The sequence below is a fragment of the Chelonia mydas genome, chromosome 13 (genome assembly GCF_015237465.2).
Source record: "Chelonia mydas isolate rCheMyd1 chromosome 13, rCheMyd1.pri.v2, whole genome shotgun sequence".
Lineage (NCBI taxonomy): Eukaryota > Metazoa > Chordata > Testudines > Cheloniidae > Chelonia > Chelonia mydas.
Genome location: NC_051253.2, coordinates 2,511,046 through 2,528,834, shown reverse-complemented (window position 1 = coordinate 2,528,834; position 17,789 = coordinate 2,511,046). Strand labels below are relative to the sequence as shown.

At 47.2% G+C, this 17,789-nt stretch overlaps 1 protein-coding gene across 4 annotated transcripts; it reads right to left on the bottom strand.

Annotated features, from left to right (window-relative positions):
* Window positions 1–634: 634 nt before the first annotated feature.
* DUSP15 (dual specificity phosphatase 15) lies at window positions 635–17,779 on the bottom strand. 4 transcript variants are annotated; one of them, XM_043526794.1, is made up of 8 exons: window positions 17,701–17,779; window positions 17,024–17,140; window positions 11,484–11,517; window positions 8,326–8,408; window positions 7,708–7,757; window positions 6,642–6,716; window positions 5,718–5,889; window positions 635–3,159 (listed from the first exon to the last, which is right to left on the bottom strand). In XM_043526794.1, exons 2-8 carry the CDS (start codon window positions 17,042–17,044, stop codon window positions 2,947–2,949), a joined length of 648 nt encoding a protein of 215 aa, XP_043382729.1. In that variant the 5' UTR covers window positions 17,045–17,140; window positions 17,701–17,779; the 3' UTR covers window positions 635–2,946. The 4 variants fall into 4 exon arrangements, with proteins under 4 accessions (XP_043382729.1, XP_037771761.1, XP_007062550.1 ...); XM_037915833.2 differs by lacking the exon at window positions 17,701–17,779 and having other exon boundaries at window positions 11,409–11,517; window positions 17,024–17,283; XM_007062488.3 differs by lacking the exon at window positions 17,701–17,779 and having other exon boundaries at window positions 17,024–17,283.
* Between the last annotated feature and the right edge of the window lie 10 nt (window positions 17,780–17,789).

Sequence of the window (17,789 nt, the reverse complement as noted above, 5' to 3'; positions counted from 1 at the left end):
ACACGGGGGGACAGCGAGTGACTCGGAGGAGATGCGGTGTGCAGGAGGGACGAGCGACTGTTTTGGGAACTGTCTGCTTTCACTAGAGCAAAAAGAACAGGAGTACTTGTGGCACCTTAGAGACTAACCAATTTATCTGAGCATAAGCTTTCGTGAGCTACAGCTCACTTCATCGGATCTGATGTAGCTCACGAAAGCTCATGCTCAAATAAATTGGTTAGTCTCTAAGGTGCCACAAGTCCTCCTTTTCTTTTTGCGAATACAGACTGACACGGCTGTTACTCTGAAACCTTTCACTAGAGCATGTCCCGAAAGAGGTGAACTGTCAACCCCGAGGACCTACATGGCCGGAGCCTTGGGAGAGGGTGGGCTTAAACTGGGCAGTCAGCACAGGGCCTGGGGCAGCTGGGCTGCGGGTCCCATTTCTGTGAGGGGGGAACAGATGGAGGTTGCAGCCTACTCAGACCATGGGACACGTAAGAGCAGACGCCGGGCCCAGTGCGGTGGGACCTGAACACCGTAGCCTGGGGACTGTCCAGCAAAGGGAGGGCTGGGTGCCAGGGGCATGTCTGGTTTTCAGAATGTAACACTGCCTCTGCCTAGCATAAGAACAGGGCTGCTGAACAAGGGTGCAGTGTGGGCAACACAGAGCCTTTGCCTAGCACGGGCGCTCAGACTATGGCTATGCCTACGGTACGAGCATGGGGCGTGATTTGCCCCGCTCAGATACACAGACTCACACCTGGAGCTCGTGTGAGTACCAACAGCAGCGTAGACACAGTCGCACAGGGGCAGCAGCAAGCGCATATCCACTGGTCTCAGGAGGGTTTGCACTTGGCACTGCTCAGCCATGCCTCTGCTGTCGCTCCCTGTGCTATCCTGGCTACAATGCCCAGCACTGGCGTGTGTGCACAAGCAGGGGAATCACGCTCGTAGCTCACAGTGTGGGCATAGCCAAGGGCAACACCCATAGGAAAATGCTTGGCACTGAAGCATAGAAACCCAGCATGCTTATGGGGCACGTCAAGATGACTGGTATTCCATTTGTCTGCTGTAACGCCGAGGGAGGGTTAAGGCACCAGAGTCCTCGGTGCTGCACAGACATATAGGAAGAGAGAGCCCACGTCCTGAGGAGCCTGAGGCTACGAATCCCACCAGCTTCATGTGTCCCGCCAAAGAGCTCCTTGCACAGGAATCTCCCGGGTGTCAGACAGCAGCCGCCATTCTGATGATGTTCTGTCATCTGATTTTATTGGGTAACGTAGAGGCAGGACTATGGGGCCCAAAGGTGCAGGTTTGTTGGGTATTTAACTCCAGTGTGGCAGGGATAAAGTCAACGTCCTTTTGCTAGCCAGGCGCCTGGTGCGCTTGCTAGGTATGTCCAATTGCTTTGGCAGTCTGCACTCGGGAACACGGCTGTGTGAGTTCTTTATTCCACGCTTTTTTAGAATTGCACTTTCACACATGGGCCTCCGAGCTCTCGTCACCCAGGACTGAGATGGTGGGACACTGCTGCCATGGGAGGTGCAGTACTAGAGGTCAGGACAGAGGGTGAAGGGGGACACTCCTAAATAGAGTTGTTTTTACACTAGTTTATTAACTTTAATGTCCAAAATAGCTGGAATGATGTCTGGCTCTGATCCCGAGCTCTGTGCAGACAGAGCCCCATGCCTGCATAGTTTACTCTGATGTCCATGGAGCTCTCTGCAGATGCAGAGGTTCTCGTGGGTGAAGCTCTCTGCAGGACTGGGGCCATGGGCTGTGTAAGCTCTTCAAGGCAGAGAGTTTGTCTCTTTATTTGCTCTGCAAAGAACCTGGTGCACATTAGGCACTGAGTAAATAAATTAGCAGTAAGCATGAATAATTAATGTCCTAGTCCACTCTGCTGCAGCCGCACGGGAGCATTGGTGGCAGGGATGTTACATACTCCCAAAGGCTCTTTCTGGCTCCAGAGAGCCTTGCTCACTCCCAGCCTTCCCCAATCATCACACCCCCTTTTTCCGATTGAACTCTGCCCTGTGCTGAAATGTACATAAAACTCTGCACTGAGAAGAAGTTTATTAGGAAATAAGTATGTAAAAAGTCTTCAAACAAAATGGCTTAATATTGAGCTCTAGCAACACCTGGCCCTGTGTTAAATATTATTTGCCCCCTGTGGGAGACCACACCAGGATCAGAGGAAATGTAGTGCAACCCTGTTAACACACAATTCATCTTGATTTCTACTTAGCCTGTTGCCTACATTTGGACCTTTGCCTGCATGAGAGCTGTCTCCTGGCTGGTGTACTGGGTCTAATGGAAAACACACACGCACTTCTTATCAATCCCCCCAGGACAGTGGAAACCACTTGCTGATGGAAAAAGTTTCATCTATAAAGAGACATTCCCCCCACGCTTTATTTTATTTTTATGGGTTCAGTGCAGCATTTATTGAAGTATTAAAATCTGCTGCCAAAGTCCATCCCTGGCTGCTACTTTCCAATACAGTCTCTTAGCAGCAGGAAAATCCCCTCCTGCACAGCTGTTCTGATCTGACTCAGTGAGCTGGGGCTCAATGCTGTGTGCTCGAGGCCGTTCTCTTCACTGATGATGACAGTCAGCACATCTAACCCTCCCAGTGCCCTTTGTATATTTACTAACCAACCCTCACAGCAGCCTGGGAAACAGAAACATAAGAATTAACCCCCCCCACACGTTAGATGGGGAAACTGAGGCAGATGTTTGGTGACTTGCCCAAAGCCACAGAGGAAGACAACAGAGCTTGGATGGGAACCCAGGAGTTCCTGGCTCCCAGGCCTGTGCTTGCTCCACTGGACCGTACCTTTCCCCTGACATACAATAGCAGGGGTGTCCCTTTCCAAGCCTTGGTGTTTGTCAGTCTGATATGTTAGGCTATGCACTTTCCCAGAATGCCTTGCTTCCCTCCTCTCTGTGCCTCAGCTGGACTCACTTCAAACAGGTGGGGATGCAGGAGAATGTCTGCTTCACCCGCAGCAGAAAGGGAACTGTGTTCTTGATGTCTCTGCTCCTTGGCACCAGTCCCTGCAGGGGTCCATCTGTCCTGGATGTGCCTTCTCTGTCTGCTGGAAGCAGGAGCCTTATCTCCTCCTCGTCATTGAAAGTGTTGGCTCCATATCTCTGCTCCAGGCGTCTGTGAATCTGCAGGGTGCAAGGAGAACATCAGAACGGCCAGGTTGGGTCAGACCTAGGATCCATCTAGCCCAATATCCTGTCTCCTGACAGTGGCCAATGCCAGGTGCTTCAGAGGTTTGTGATGGCCCAGTTCAGCTGGGTCACAAAGTGCGGAATTCCTGAGGCTGAACATGTGCTGTAATATACTGTGGCCTATTCTCCTCTCACAGAGCTCCTAGACCCCTCTCCTGTCTCTCTCTTGCACTGAGCTACGTGTTATGGGCCAGATCCTCATCAGGTATAAATCTGGGTAGCTCAATGGAAACCAATCGCGATACTGATTTGCACCACTGAGGAACTGGCCCCAGTAAAGGGAAATGTATTGGCTCAGTATTTAGATGGGTGACCTCCAGGATATAGTGAGGTGTAACAGGTGTTGATGGCTCTGTAGGTGGTGCTTTTCCTTTGCCATCAGGAGCAAACCAATAACCCAGCTTGGGTTGCTGCAGGTGCCATATTTCAAATGGACAGAAATCCAAGGTCCTGGGAATTGGTGATCCTGCCACGTTTGATACAAGGGAGGCCGGGAGGCGATATGCACGGTACTGGAGGAGCGGGAGAGTGTACCGCTCCACAGAATTGATTCGGATTCGGTCTCTCCTGCTTTGCTTTCTCTTTTCCTACTGACCCTCTCCAAGATGCTGGTGATGTGGGAGCTCCACGTGTCCCTGCTGGCCCCACCTCTGCTTCAGTCAGTCCAAGTATTGGGCCTCCTTGATCTTCCTGCCTCCCTCAGAGAGCAGGGAGCTAAGTGCCACTCGGGGGAGTGCCCAGATGTTGATGGGTTCACAGATTGCAAGGCCAGAAGGGACCACTGTGATCATCTAGTCTGACCTTCTACATGAAACATCCCCCAAATCATTCCCAGAGCAGATCTTTTAGAAAAACATCCAATCATGCTTTTAAAATGGTCAGAGATGGAAAATCCACCATGAGCCTTGGTAAATTGTTCCAATGGTTAACTACCCTCACTGTCAAAAATCTACACCTTCTTTCCAGTCTGAATATGTCTAGCTTCCACTTCCAGCCATTGGATCATGTTAGAGCTTTCTCTGCTGGACTGAAGAGAGCATTATTAAACGTTTGTTCCCCATGTAGGTACTTGTAGACTGTAGTCAAGCCACCCCTTAACCTTCCCTTTCTTAAGCTAAGTAGACTGAGCTCCTTCAATCTATCACTCTAAGGTGTGTTTTCTAATCCTTGAAACATTTTCATGGCTCTTCTCTGAACCGCCTCTAATTTATCAACAGCCTTCTTGAATCGTGGGCACCAGAACTGGACACAGGATTCCAGCAGCAAACACAGAGGTAAAACAACCCCTCTGCTCCTGCCCAAGATTCCCCGGTTTATGCATCCCAGATTCACTCTTTTGGCCACAGCGGCACTCTGGGAGCTCATGTTCAGCTGATTATCCACCATACTACTTCCAAGGATAGAGTCCTTGGCCAGTGTTCTTTGTTCCTAGATGAATACATATCCATTTAGCCATATTAAAATGCGTATTGTTTGCTTGCATCCAGTTTACCAAGTGATCCAGATTGCTCTGAATCAGTGACTTGTTCTTCTCCATTATTTATCACTCCCCCAATTTTTGTGTCATCTGCAAACTTTATCAGTGATGATTTTATGTTTTCTTCCAGGTCACTGATAAAAATGTTAAGTAGCATAGGGCCAAGAACCGATCCCTGTGGGACCCCACTGTAAACATATCAACTGGATGACTATTCATTACATTTTGAGACCGATCACTTAGCCAGTTTTTAATCCATTTAATGTGTGCCATGTCAATTTTATATCGTGATAGTTTTTTTATCAAAACATCATTTGATACCAAGTCAAATGCCTTATAGAAGTATATCTATTAGTTTGACAGAATCTATTTTCCATAAACCCATGCTGCTTGCATTAATTACAATACCCTCCTTTAATTCTTTATTAATCGAGTCCTGTATCAGCCGCTCCATTACCTTGCCTGGGATCGATGTCAGGCTAGCAGGCCTGTAATTACCTAGGTTGTCCAGTTAAATGGGGCAAGGAACATGCCCTTGGTTTGTGCTTGTGGCCATGTGAGTGACCAATAGGAATGAAGTGGCAGGGCAGTGCAGAATGTCGAGCAGGCGGTGAGTGCTACCACGACCTGCTGGGGACCTGGTCCAAGCTGCAGGCTGCACTACCACAGTCAGAGTCTGGGTCCTATCGGCCTGGCGAGGTGCTAGCCCTGGTGGCCTGGCCATATGCTGTGTTTGGAAGGAGAGTGGATTGTGTGGCTCTCTCATTGGGAATCTCTCCCAGGACAGCCTATCTCTCTGATACCTTCCCCCACCATTGGATCCCACGTCTTGATCCGTCTCTTTCTAATGACCACCTTTTCTCTCTCTTGTTCCGAGCTCTCCCTTGCTCTTTGGGGATCCAGGTCCCCCTCTGGATTCTGAGTCCTTCTCTCCCTGGGCTTGCGCAATGCCTAGGAAGCGCTATATAAGGACTGACCACAGTTACCATGGCTATACGCAGCCTTCTGCTCTCACCTTTCGTGCAGGGCCGTGGCCGAACACCTCCAGCTGCTGCTTGAAGCCGGGGTTGGGATTGGCAATCGGTCGCACTGCTCTTACCGCCTGCAGTACCTCCTGCCAGCTTAGCTCCGTCACTGCCATGACATAGGCAACAACAATGGTGGTGCTCCGGGAGATCCCCGCAAGGCTGGAGTCAGAAGGGGGGAAAATCAGGGCCTTGATTTTGCTGTTTCTTCCTCATCCCCACCCCCACTCACAGCCATCCTCCTTCGAGCCCATCCCCACCCCTACCACCATGCCCTCCTTCTTTCTTCATGGCTACTTCTTCATGGCTTGGAGGGGGGAGGGATAGCTCAGTGGTTTGAGCATTGGCCTGCTAAACCCAGGGTTGTGAGTTCAATCCTTGAGGGGGCCATTTGGGATCTGGGACAAAAATTGGGGATTGGTCCTGCTTTGAGCAAGGGGTTGGACTAGATGACCTCCTGAGGTCCCTTCCAACCCTGCAGACGGGACACTTCCACCATGACCTCAATTAGATCTATACACACATTACAGCCCCTAGAAGAAGTGAAAACATGAGCCACTTCCTGGAGTCCTGCCCCCAAATCGGTTCCTCTTCCTCTCCATTACAACCGAAGCTAATGCTGCCCTATCTGCTTGGTAAACAGTCCCCTAACCCAACGGCATCCTTAAATCAAGCTGGGCTGGGGAGACACTCGCATGATCTCTGTCTCCAGGCAACACCCGAGTCCCAAGCGAGGTTCACCCACACGCAGAGCCCGTCAGCACACACTTGCTGTGTTTAGTAAGCTGAGCCCAGCATGTACAATCTGTTTTCTACAAAGCCTGGCCTTCTGTGGACTCTACTGCCCAGTCCATCTTCCCACTGCACTGTACTTGGGAGAATGCTGCACGAGGGTCATTGGAAGGGAGCATTACCAGTGAACAAGGCAGTTCCCTCCATGCAGGCGACAGTAGTGGATAAAACTGATACATTCTTTAAAGTGCTTCTTGCTAGCAGGAAAAATAAAATAGAATGAAGACTCCAGGCTAGGGTGACCAGATGTCCCGATTTTATAGGGAAAGTCCTGATTTTTGGGTCTTTTTCTTATATAGTCTCCTATTACTCCCCACCCCATCCCGATTTTTCACATTTGCTGTCTGGTCACCCTACTCCAGGCTGTGAAATAGGATTTTACCAGGAGCCGCAGGTGCCCCATGGCGCGCAGGGCAAGGCGAGCAAACTAAAATAGTGATCACTGCTTCTTTCCTAGGCACCATTCACAGCTGCTGATTTAACAGCGTGGTGCATCAGTGCTTCCAGAAGAAGTAGCCGTGCCAGGGGGCTGATGCTCCAAGCTATTCAGCGCACCCTGCAGCAGAGGGCTCCAAAGCAGCAGCTGCCAGGCTTCCGGAGGGCACCCGTGCTCTACGCACCAGTCCAGGCACAGCCGAGGACTGAGGGGCACTTTCCAGGAGTTAATGAAAATGAGCCAAACTCTGGCCTCAGGCAGCTTGTCTGTTTGAGCCCTCGGTTAGTGCTCGCATACCTCAGTGCTGGGTGCATCGCACACAACCCCACAGCCCTGCTCTGTTATTCATACCTCTCAAGTAGGACCCTTTTCCCCTCCTCCACCACCACCCCTCTTATTCAGCTAAGCATGCTACCCCTCCCTCGCAGGGGTCTGTGGCCACTGGATTCTCGAGTGGTGCCGTAACCGGGCTGCCAGCCACCCTGAGTTTAGGGAGCCTGTAACTAGCTTGTGACACCTCTCAAACTAAGCTCAGGCAGGGTGTTGCATTGTGACTGTGACACCGTCCCAGCGGTATGGTATGATTGTTTCATCCTACAGGACTCTCTGGCAAGGTGCCATCCTGAGTGTCCACTGGAGACAGCTGGTTTGAGGCCTCAGCAGTGGAGTTAGTGCCTATCCCCCAGTTTGTCCTGCAAACTCCAAGGTTCCCCGTGACTCTGATTCTGGAGCAGCCTTGGCTTGGCACTTACATGTTGGCCTCGGGTGTATCTGGCAGAGGAATGCGAAGATAAGTCATTTCCTGAAATGCACAAAATACACAGGTCAAGGTTAGGACCCCCGAGAGATCTGAAGGTCTTATTTTCCCAAAGGGCTGCCCCCAGAGCTGCTCACTCTACAAAGACACCTCTCCTTTAGCCCTTTAGTTACTACTTCCCTACCCCAACCCCAGCTTTCCCATGACAGTAAAGCAAGTACCACCTCCCTCTGCTCCTGAAAATACCTCCAGAGTCCAAGGAGCAATGTCCACTATCCATCTGGGAATGCAGACCACGGAATGAGTGATCAGGGAAGGAAATCAGTGACTTTGGATAGCGACGGGATAAACAGAGTTGAGGACACAGTGATCTCTAACTAAGGCCAAAGACCAGACAGTCCCTGATCATTTTGCTTTCTGAGCGTATCTTTGGGACTCTTAGATTTGGGGGCTATAGTCACAGGAAGGCTGAAGGAGCAACCCAGTTCCTTTGAGACTGCTGAAGGGTGGGTAGCTATCACTGTGGCTTTTCTTCTTGAGGGAGAAGGAGGATGTTAGGGGCAAGTGGATGAGTAGAAGGCAGAGGGGTGACGTTAGGGATTTAGAAACCTACCTGCAGTAGTGGCTGGGGAGATTCATGGATTGAAATAATGTGGGTGATCTTATTCCTGCTCAGTTGCTCCAAATCTTTGGCATCTGAAAGAAGGAAAAACACAATGAGATTGCAGTATGTACTTAGTTCTTACACGTCCCACGAGCATGCCTGCCGCACCCCTGCAGACAAATAAGCATGCACACACCTTGCTGCATAGAAACACATAGCTGCATTACACACACACACACACAGAGGTGCCAATACACACTGCAGGTGAGCAAATGCTGCCACAGCTGAAAACAACCTATAAATCCCTATATGCATGCACACACATTACACCAAAAGACACCTCCCTAAATGAACACACAGCCTGCCTGCTCACACCTAACTGAATTCAAACGCACCCCAACATGCCACAGTATTATGAACACATGCTTGGAAAAATGTGTGCAAACACACATGCAAATACATTTGCATACCTGCTTGCAGCATGCACACATCCAAATGCTCCCACCTGAAGGAACACACTCTTCCCCAACATGCAAACGTAGCATAAATACTAGCAGCTTGTATTGCTGCATGCACAATTTACCCCATCCATTAACAGCAGCAAAGGAGCTGAACCCACTTACAACATGTCTGAGAGTGGCCCCGTCGGCCTGAACTCTTTAATGTTTGAACTTATCTCAACGAACGATTGTTCCCCAATTCTCCTGACATACGCTCAGCTAGCTTTGTTGCATTTGTCATCTTTCGAATTGTACCTACCTGAATGAGGATTCCTAGATGTCCTCCCCTTTCCTACAGAACAGTGACCTAGCTTCTCTAACAGGTCTCAGTATTTTGTGGTTCTGGTCATTCGTTCAGGACCTAGGGTCAATCTTCTGGAAGGTGAGCGTGCTGTTCTGGCCAACGAAGCATCTTTGCAGCAGGTTTTTCTCTTATGATTTTAGCAACTGTTAGTTTGCAAGCTGCTAGTTAGACACTGCTTTTGCCCATCTCAAAGCTCTGGGATTCTAAATGTTCAAGTGGTATAAAGCATTGGCTTGTAGTTTAAAGCACCGTGTGCTAATGGCACTGTATAAATATTTAATACAATAGAGAATCTAAGAGAGTCGTTCCATGTCAGAATTCAAGGGGGGTGGAGGGGAGAGCAAGAACTACCCATCCCTTTATCTGTTTGTATTACCTTAGTATGGGGGTCTGGCATGATGGTACTTAGACTGACATGATTTTAATGTCCAGTGTTTTGTGACCTACCAGGACAGAGGATGCTTTCAGTTGGAAAACATGTCTCTAGCTCTGGCAGTTCACAAGATATTGAACTTTCAATCTATACCATGACTCCCAGTTTCTTGGTTGAGCAGTGCTCTTGTGGCACCAGTCCAAGACTGAATGTAGCAGGCCTTGGACTTGCTTTAACCCTTCTGGTTAACCTGGAGTCTGAGTATTCTGGATGCTGTCTACTGTAGATATTGGGCTCAGTACAGGATAAATGCGTGAAATACTCTAGTCTGTGATATACAGGGAGTCTCACTGCCTTTCGGGGTCTTCGTCCAAACTACTTTCGAATCCCCTGTGCATTGGACAAAGGCTTCTGAGAAGGCTTTTCAGTCAATGAACTGCCTGTCTTAATGCACAGAAACAAAGTCAATGGCCTTCTTGAGACAACTGAGTGTCCTATCAGATGCATCCTCTATTGAGGAGACTGTATCGTAGAAGATTAGGGTTGGAAGAGACCTCAGGAGGTCATCTAGTCCAACCCCCTGCTCAAAGCAGGACCAACCCCAGCTAAATCATCCCAGCCAGGGCTTTGTCCAGCCAGGGCTTAAAAACCTCTATGGATGGAGATTCCACTGTATCCTCTCCTAGCAAGGGCATGGCCTCGCTCATTGACGAGGCCTCTTCCACCTGTAAATCCAGAGATCCTATGAGTTACTGAGGCCCCTAAGGGGGAACAAGAGGAAGAATTGTCTTGTTTTCCCTTCCCAGATCTCCCGCTCTGAGCCTGTGGAAATAAATGGTTACACTCTGCTGCTCATGTGCCATTGTCATCGTAGAGAATCACAACACCTGCAAACACCACACAGTGAGATTTTGCAGCAGGCGGCCAGCTGGGTTTCTGACACCCTTCACCAGAGGGGAAACAGGTGACCACTGGTACACTGCATGAGCTAACAGGTTTCCCTGTCTACTGCTAGGTGTCTGTAGGGCAGAAGAATTGCCACCCCCAGTGCTGTGATATTTATAGCTGGTATCAAGATGTTGTGTCAGAGTGGGAGAGGCAGAGTCATGGTGTTGGAACGCAAGACACTCGGAGTCACACGTGGGTGGTACGACTTCATGATGCCCAGAGTCAGTATGGCGCTCTTTAACCCTTTGTGTGCTTGTCCTGACTGTCACCTTGCTCCCCGACATCCTCACAGCTGTGGTTCACGTCCCTGAATTGAACAAGAGCCCCTCCTACCTGTCTAGCTTTTTACCCCTCTCTCTGGGCACCACAGTTTCATGTTCCACCCCTGCACCGGGCTGAGAACACTGATCACACTGGGGAATAAAGCAGGTGAGAGGAGAGAGCCTTGAGTGGACAAGGGGGAGAGCGCCTCTCCCAAGCACCGGGGGAAGAGTGACAGATGGAGAAAAGGGAAGAGGGGATAGGAGAGCAGAGGTAGGTAGGAGAGTAGGCAGGGCCTTGCAGGTGAGGAAGTGGCACTTGAGTTAAATGCAAGAATCAGGAAGTGAGAGGAAGGGATTCTTGCAGGGGTGCTGACACCTCTCTGCCTGCCATGATGGAGACAATGCCTATGACAGAGTGACCCAGGAGCACAGGAAGCTTAATGAGATATGATGGTGCTTCTTAATCATGACCAAGCCAGGGAGAAATCTCTCTCCCACATCCATACAGTACAGAACAATCCCTGTCTTCTGTAGGACAAGTTGTGTGGTTGAGCATCTCTAGCTCCTATGGATGTCACCTCTCAGGATATTAATCACTTTGATACCAGTGCTTCTGGTCTAAATAAGCACACACAGTGTTGTCAGGGCCTGGAGAGAACAAGGCTCCCTCGTAATGGGGGACAGTGGGGCAGAGGACTACATACATGTCATGCAACACAGACTATCGGTAACTTTCCAGCTCAGACAGTTCTCTGGGTGCTCTCAGCAGTGCTGCTCACCTATGAAGTTCCCAAGGTAAAGTCCAGGGAGAACCTGCAGGACACAAAAGAGAAGATTCAGCCTGAAAGAGGGCGACTCCTGGTGTGTTGCATCCCTTCCCCACCCCCCCATCCAGCATTCAGACAGAGAGGAAGCATGTAGCATGCTTGCCTCTCAAAACAAGCCAAGAAGAACCAAAACAAACAAAGGAAACCACCACTCTGCACCACCAACCCTCCCCGTTCCTGGACCCCTGCCAGTGAAGTCACTAACAAGCTGCATGGATACTTTTCAAAGACACCATAATAGAAGCTCAACTTAAATGTATACCCCAAATTAAAAAAACACAGTTAAAGAACTAAAAAAGAACCACCGTGGCTTAACAACCATGTAAAAGAAGCAATGAGAGATAAAAAGCCATCTTTTAAAAAGTGGAAGTCAAATCCTAGTGAGGTAAATAGAAAGGAGCATAAACACTGCCAAATTAAGTGTAAAAATGTAATAAGAAAAGCCAAAAAGGAGTTTGAAGAACAGCTAGCCAAAAACTCAAAAGGTAATAACAAAATGTTTTTTAAGTACATCAGAAGCAGGAAGCCTGCTAAACAACCAGTGGGGCCCCTGGACGATCGAGATACAAAAGGAGCACTTAAAGATGATAAAATCATTGTGGAGAAACTAGATGAATTCTTTGCTTCAGTTTTCACGGCTGAGGATGTTAGGGAGATTTCCAAACCTGAGCCGTCTTTTGTAGGTGACAAATCTGAGGAATTGTCACAGATTGAAGTGTCACTAGAGGAGGTTTTGGAATTAATTGAGAAACTTAACAGTAACAAGTCACCAGGACCAGATGGCATTCACCCAAGAGTTCTGAAAGAACTCAAATGTGAAATTGTGGAACTGTTAACTATTGTTTGTAACCTGTCCTTTAAATCAGCTTCTGTACCCAATGACTGGAAGATAGCTAATGTAATGCCAAAATTTAAAAAGGGCTCTAGAGGTGATCCCAGCAATTACAGGCAGGTAAGTCTAACGTCAGTACCGGGCAAATTAGTTGAAACAATACGAAAGAATAAAATTGTCAGACACATAGAAGAACATAAATTGTTGGGCAAAAGTCAACATGGGTTCTGTAAAGGGAGATTGTGTCTTACTGATCTATTAGAGTTCTTTGAGGGGGTCAACAAACATGTGGACAAGGGGGATCCAGTGGCCATAGTGTACTTAGATTTCCAGAAAGCCTTTGAGAAGGTCGCTCACCAAAGGCTCTTACATAAATTAAGTAGTCATGGGATAAGTGGGAAGATCCTTTCATGGATTGAGAACTGGTTAAAAGACAGGGAACAAAGGGTAGGAATAAATGGTAAATTTTCAGAATGGAGAGGGGTAACTAGTGTTGTTCCCCAAGGGTCAGTCCTAGGACCAATCCTATTCCACCTATTCATAAATGATCTGGAGAAAGGGGTAAACAGGGAGGTGGCAGTTTGCAGATGATACTAAACTGCTCAAGATAGTTAAGACCAAATCAGACTGTGAAGAACTTCAGAAAGATCTCAGAAAACTAAGTGACTGGGTAACAAAATGGCAAATGAAATTTAATGTGGATAAATGTAAAGTAATGCACATTGGAAAAAATAACCCCAACTATCCATACAATATGAGGGGGGCTAATTTAGCTACAACCAATCAGGAGAGAGATCTTGGAGTCATCGTGGATAGTTCTCTGATGACATCCACGCAGTGTGCAGCGGCAGTCAAAAAAGCAAACAGGATGTTAGCAATCATTAAAAAAGGGATAGAGAATAAGAAGGAGAATATCTTATTGCCCTTATATAAATCCATGGTACGCCCACATCTTGAATACTGCATACAGATGTGGTCCCTTCATCTCAAAAAAGATATACTGGCATTAGAAAAGGTTCAGAAAATGGCAACTAAAATGATTAGGGGTTTGGAACGGGTCCCATATGAGGAGAGATTAAAGAGGCTAGGACTTTTCAGCTTGGAAAAGAGGAGACTAAGAGGGGATATGCTAGAGGTCTATAAAATCATGAGTGGTGTGGAGAAAGTGAATAAGGAAAAGTTATTTACTTGTTCTCATAATATAAGAACTAGGGGCCACCAAATGAAATTAATGGGCAGCAGGTTTAAAACAAATAAAAGGAAGTTCTTCTTTACACAGGACACAGTCAATCTGTGGAACGCCTTGCCTGAGGAGGTTGTGAAGGCTAGGACTATAACAGGGTTTAAAAGAGAACTGGATAAATTCATGGAGGTTAAGTCCATTAATGGCTATTAGCCAGGATGGGTAAGGAATGGTGTCCCTAGCCTCTGTTTGTCAGAGGGTGGAGATGGATGGCAGGAAAGAGATCACTTGATGACTACCTGTTCTGTTCACTCCCTCTGGGGTACCTGGCATTGGCCACTGTCAGTAGACAGGCTACTGGGCTGGATGGACCTTTGGTCTGACCCAGTATGGCCGTTCTTATGTTCTTTAGGATGTGACTCTGGGAAACTGCTGTTGCTTTTTAAAATAATCATTAATAATTAACAACAATTTGCATGTTGCTAGTGCTTTTCATCCGAGAACCTCAAAAGTCATTTATCAATTAAGTCTCAGACCCCGGGGAATTAGTACATAGTTTCCCCATCTCTAAAACAGGGATATAATAAGGCACAGAAGTTACAGGACTTGCCCGAGGCCAACTATGAAGTCAGTGGCACAATCAGGTACAGAACTCAGTAGTCCCCTGCTCGGACCACTAGATCACACTCCCTCCTCCATTTAGCCAAACAGTGCCAGTCCTGTAAGAAGTCCTTCCTTTTCTTTCTTTTTCTTCTGAAGAAAACTTGTTCCCAACACAAGAATAGCAGGCCAGTTTGTCACAGAATTTAGGACTGCATGTCAGACAATTGCATGTCTGATCTGTGCATGCAATCATGGTAATTGTGCATTCAAATGAGGTGCACATTTTGCACATGTAATTGTGCACCTAAACTGTCTGAAAATCTAAAAAGAAAAGGAGTACTTGTGGCACCTTAGAGACTAACCAATTTATTTGAGCATAAGCTTTCATGAGCTACAGCTCACTTCATCGGATGCATACTGTATTTCCCATAGTGAGAAGACATCTGTTGCAGACTTAATTTTGTTAGGGACAGAATGAACTTCCAAACCGTAGGTTGGAAACAAACACTTCTTTACCTCCCTTACTAATAGCACCTTAGGCTATTAGAAGTGAGACGTTTAAAAATTCAGTGTACTCATAACTTCTTTGTTTACATTTTTACATTTCTCTCAGCCTGGACAATGAAAACTAAAGGAGTCGTTTTCACTTTTCATAGAAATGTAAGGTTGGATAAGACCTTGAAGTCATTGAGTCCAGCCCCCTGTGCTGTGGAAGGACCAAATAAAGCTAGACCATCCCTGACAGGTGTTTGTCCAACTTGTTTTTAAAAGCTTCCAATGATCTTCCATGACCTCCCTTAGAAGCCTGTTCCAGAGCTTAACTACCCTTACAGTTAGAAAGTTTTTCCTAATGTCTAACCTAAAATGTCCCTTTCTGCAGATTAAGCCCATTACTTCTTGTCCTACCTTCAGTGGACGTGGAGAACAGCTGATCCCCGTCCTCTTTAAAATGCCTCTTAACATATGGAAGACTGTGATCAGATTTCAGAGTAACAGCCGTGTTAGTCTGTATTCGCAAAAAGAAAAGGAGTACTTGTGGCACCTTAGAGACATCCAATGAAGTGAGCTGTAGCTCACGAAAGCTTATGCTCAAATAAATTGGTGTCTCTAAGGTGCCACAAGTACTCCTTTTTTTTTTGTGATCAGATTGTCCTTCAGTCGTCTTTTCTCAAGACTAAAGATTCCCAGGTTTTTTAACCTTTTCTCATAGGTCAGGTTTTCTAAACCTTTGATCCTTTTTCATGCTCTCCTCTGGACTCTTTCCAATTTGTCCACATCCTTCCTAAATTGTGGTGCCCCAGAATTGGACACAGTACTCCAGCTGGGGCCTCATCAGTGCCGAGTACAGTGAGACAATTACCTCCTGTGTCTTGCATACAATGCTCCCGTTAACACACCCCAGAATCATATTAGCCTTTTTTTGCAGCTGCATCACATTGACAACATCCGATGAAGTGAGCTGTAGCTCACAAAAGCTTATGCTCAAAAAAATTGGTGAGTCTCTAAGGTGGTGAGTCCTCCTTTTCATTTTGCGAATACAGACTAACACGGCTGGTACTCTGAAACTCCTATTCAGTTTGTGGTCCGCTGTAACCTCCAGATCCTTTTCAGCAGTATGACCACCTAGCCAGTTATTCCCCATTTCGTAGTTGAGCATTTGACTTTTTTTTATCGTCAGTTTAAAGTTCTTGATGCTTCAGTGGTTGGTTTGCAAACACTGCAGGGGAAAGCTTAAAACTACAGTTTCACTTTTAAAAAAAAAAGTAAATTTGGAAATGTTTCTATTGACCTCATTGTTCAGAAGAGTTTTTTTTTTTAATATTTAAAATTTGGATGAAATTTATATAGACAATGTGCCTTTTACAAACTAACTTTCAGCTATCATAGAAATTAGATGCTAAGAGATTGCTGTAGTGAAAGGACACGTCTAAAGGGGAAACTGCAGTAGCTATGTATCCAAGAATGTCCTTATTACACAATAACGTGTCTCATTCAGTCCTACTCCTCCGTGAAATGCAATAGTTTGATATATTGCATCCTTCATCCAAATTATCACAAAACTCTTCGCTGTGCAGTGATAGCGCAGAGAGGGAGACTGCTTTAAAAAAAGAGTTAAGAATGGAGGTTCTTATACAGGCAAATAAAGTCACTTCCTTGCAACTTGGGAAAACTTCACTGAAGGGGAAGCAGTGGCTGCCCTCTCCGATAAGCTATGCCCTAGATATTGTATACAGCAAAGCCCGTGGTGTTAGAGCAGCTGCTACTGGGAATGCTGAGAAGCCGAGTGGCGCAGTACAAAGGTCACACCTTACAGATCTCTTGTCATGTGCTTATCTCATCTAGTTCTCTAAGGTGGTGTAGAACTTTTCTTTCAGCTTCACAGGGTAATGTCCTGGGCCGTGCACTGACCTCCTGGCCTCTCTGGTGGCATTGCTGTAATCTCCTGGGGAGGAATCCCAGGATCACCATTGATCAGCTCTGATGTCTGTCTACTTATTGCTGTCTTCCTAGGGTAATAGCACAGCTGCTTAGAAACCTTACTGACACTCCAGACCTGTACTAAGGACCTTGCCTACTGACTTACATGACTGCTAAAGAATCCCCATGTGGTTTCTTGTCCACCTTTGCTCAACCTGTAGTTAAGACCCATTTCTACTAGAGAAGCTGGTTTTTGCTGGTCCCTTAAAGTAGATTTCACTGTAAAATTAAGCATACACGAGGGTGCCCTGAAATCTAACATGAAGTGGCGCGTGGCTCTTGCTTTCCAAGAAACGGAGTCCAATAAAGAGACCTCGCACCCTAAAAGCTCTGAAAAGCCTGTCTCAGAGGGAACAGAGATCCACAAAACTAGTGTCTCAGAGTGTTTATCTTTACCTTGTTCATGCCATTTCCCATGGTGCAAAGCAATTACTGTGGAAGGCAAGGGGGGCGCAGGTGTTGTCTCTTGATGCTGTGGCACCGGCGTTTCCCCAGTTGAAATCTTAGCTGCCTCTGAAATGTTCAATGACAGGATGTCAGTGCTGGTCATGAAGAGATTTACACCTCCACAGTCACTGGTTTTTGTGGGAGTTTGTTTGTTTGTTTGTTGTAATAGTGGCGGCTTGCTTGTTTTTTCTCTTCACAGGCACCAGAACGGATCTCCTGGCAGCAGCTGTACATCTCAGGGGACAGAATAAATCTTCCCTGAATCCCACAGCCAGCCCCTTCAGAAGCTCTTCTCCCTGGATCTGCCTCCCTCCCAGATGGTGAAGCTACTCTTAAAGTGCCTTGTACCAGTTGTTCTCTTGCCCAGGGCAGAGACAATAGAGGAGAAACCCCACCCCTCAGCACTCATGTGGGAGTGCTAAGGCCATGCTGTCTGCTGACTTAGCGCTGCTGCTTTCCAAGCAGATCTGAACAAAGCCTCAGTGTTGGAGAAATAACAAAACCCTTTGTCCCCCTTGCTCTCCAGAAGGAAGGTCTGTTACGCCATGCAGCTGAATGCTCAAAGGGATGCCCACTCCTGCCTGTACCCCCCGGGGCAGTCAGTACTATGAGACCAGAACTCCTACCTCTCAAGAGAAACTTGCAGCTTGGCAGCAATTCCAGCTCTTGCTACTCACTCACACACAGGCAAAACTTCCCTTCCTCTTGGGTAACT

Bases quoted from the DNA above. Each gene is read 5' to 3' on its own strand.
- DUSP15 (XM_043526794.1), bottom strand. From the start codon at position 17,044: ATGGGAAATGGCATGAACAAG. The intron at 5,890-6,641 runs GTAATGCTCCCT...TTCTGACTCCAG, and splicing joins GGGAACTGCCTTGTTCACTG to CCTTGCGGGGATCTCCCGGA. The intron at 3,160-5,717 runs GTGAGAGCAGAA...TGCACCCTGCAG, and splicing joins GCCACGGCCCTGCACGAAAG to ATTCACAGACGCCTGGAGCA.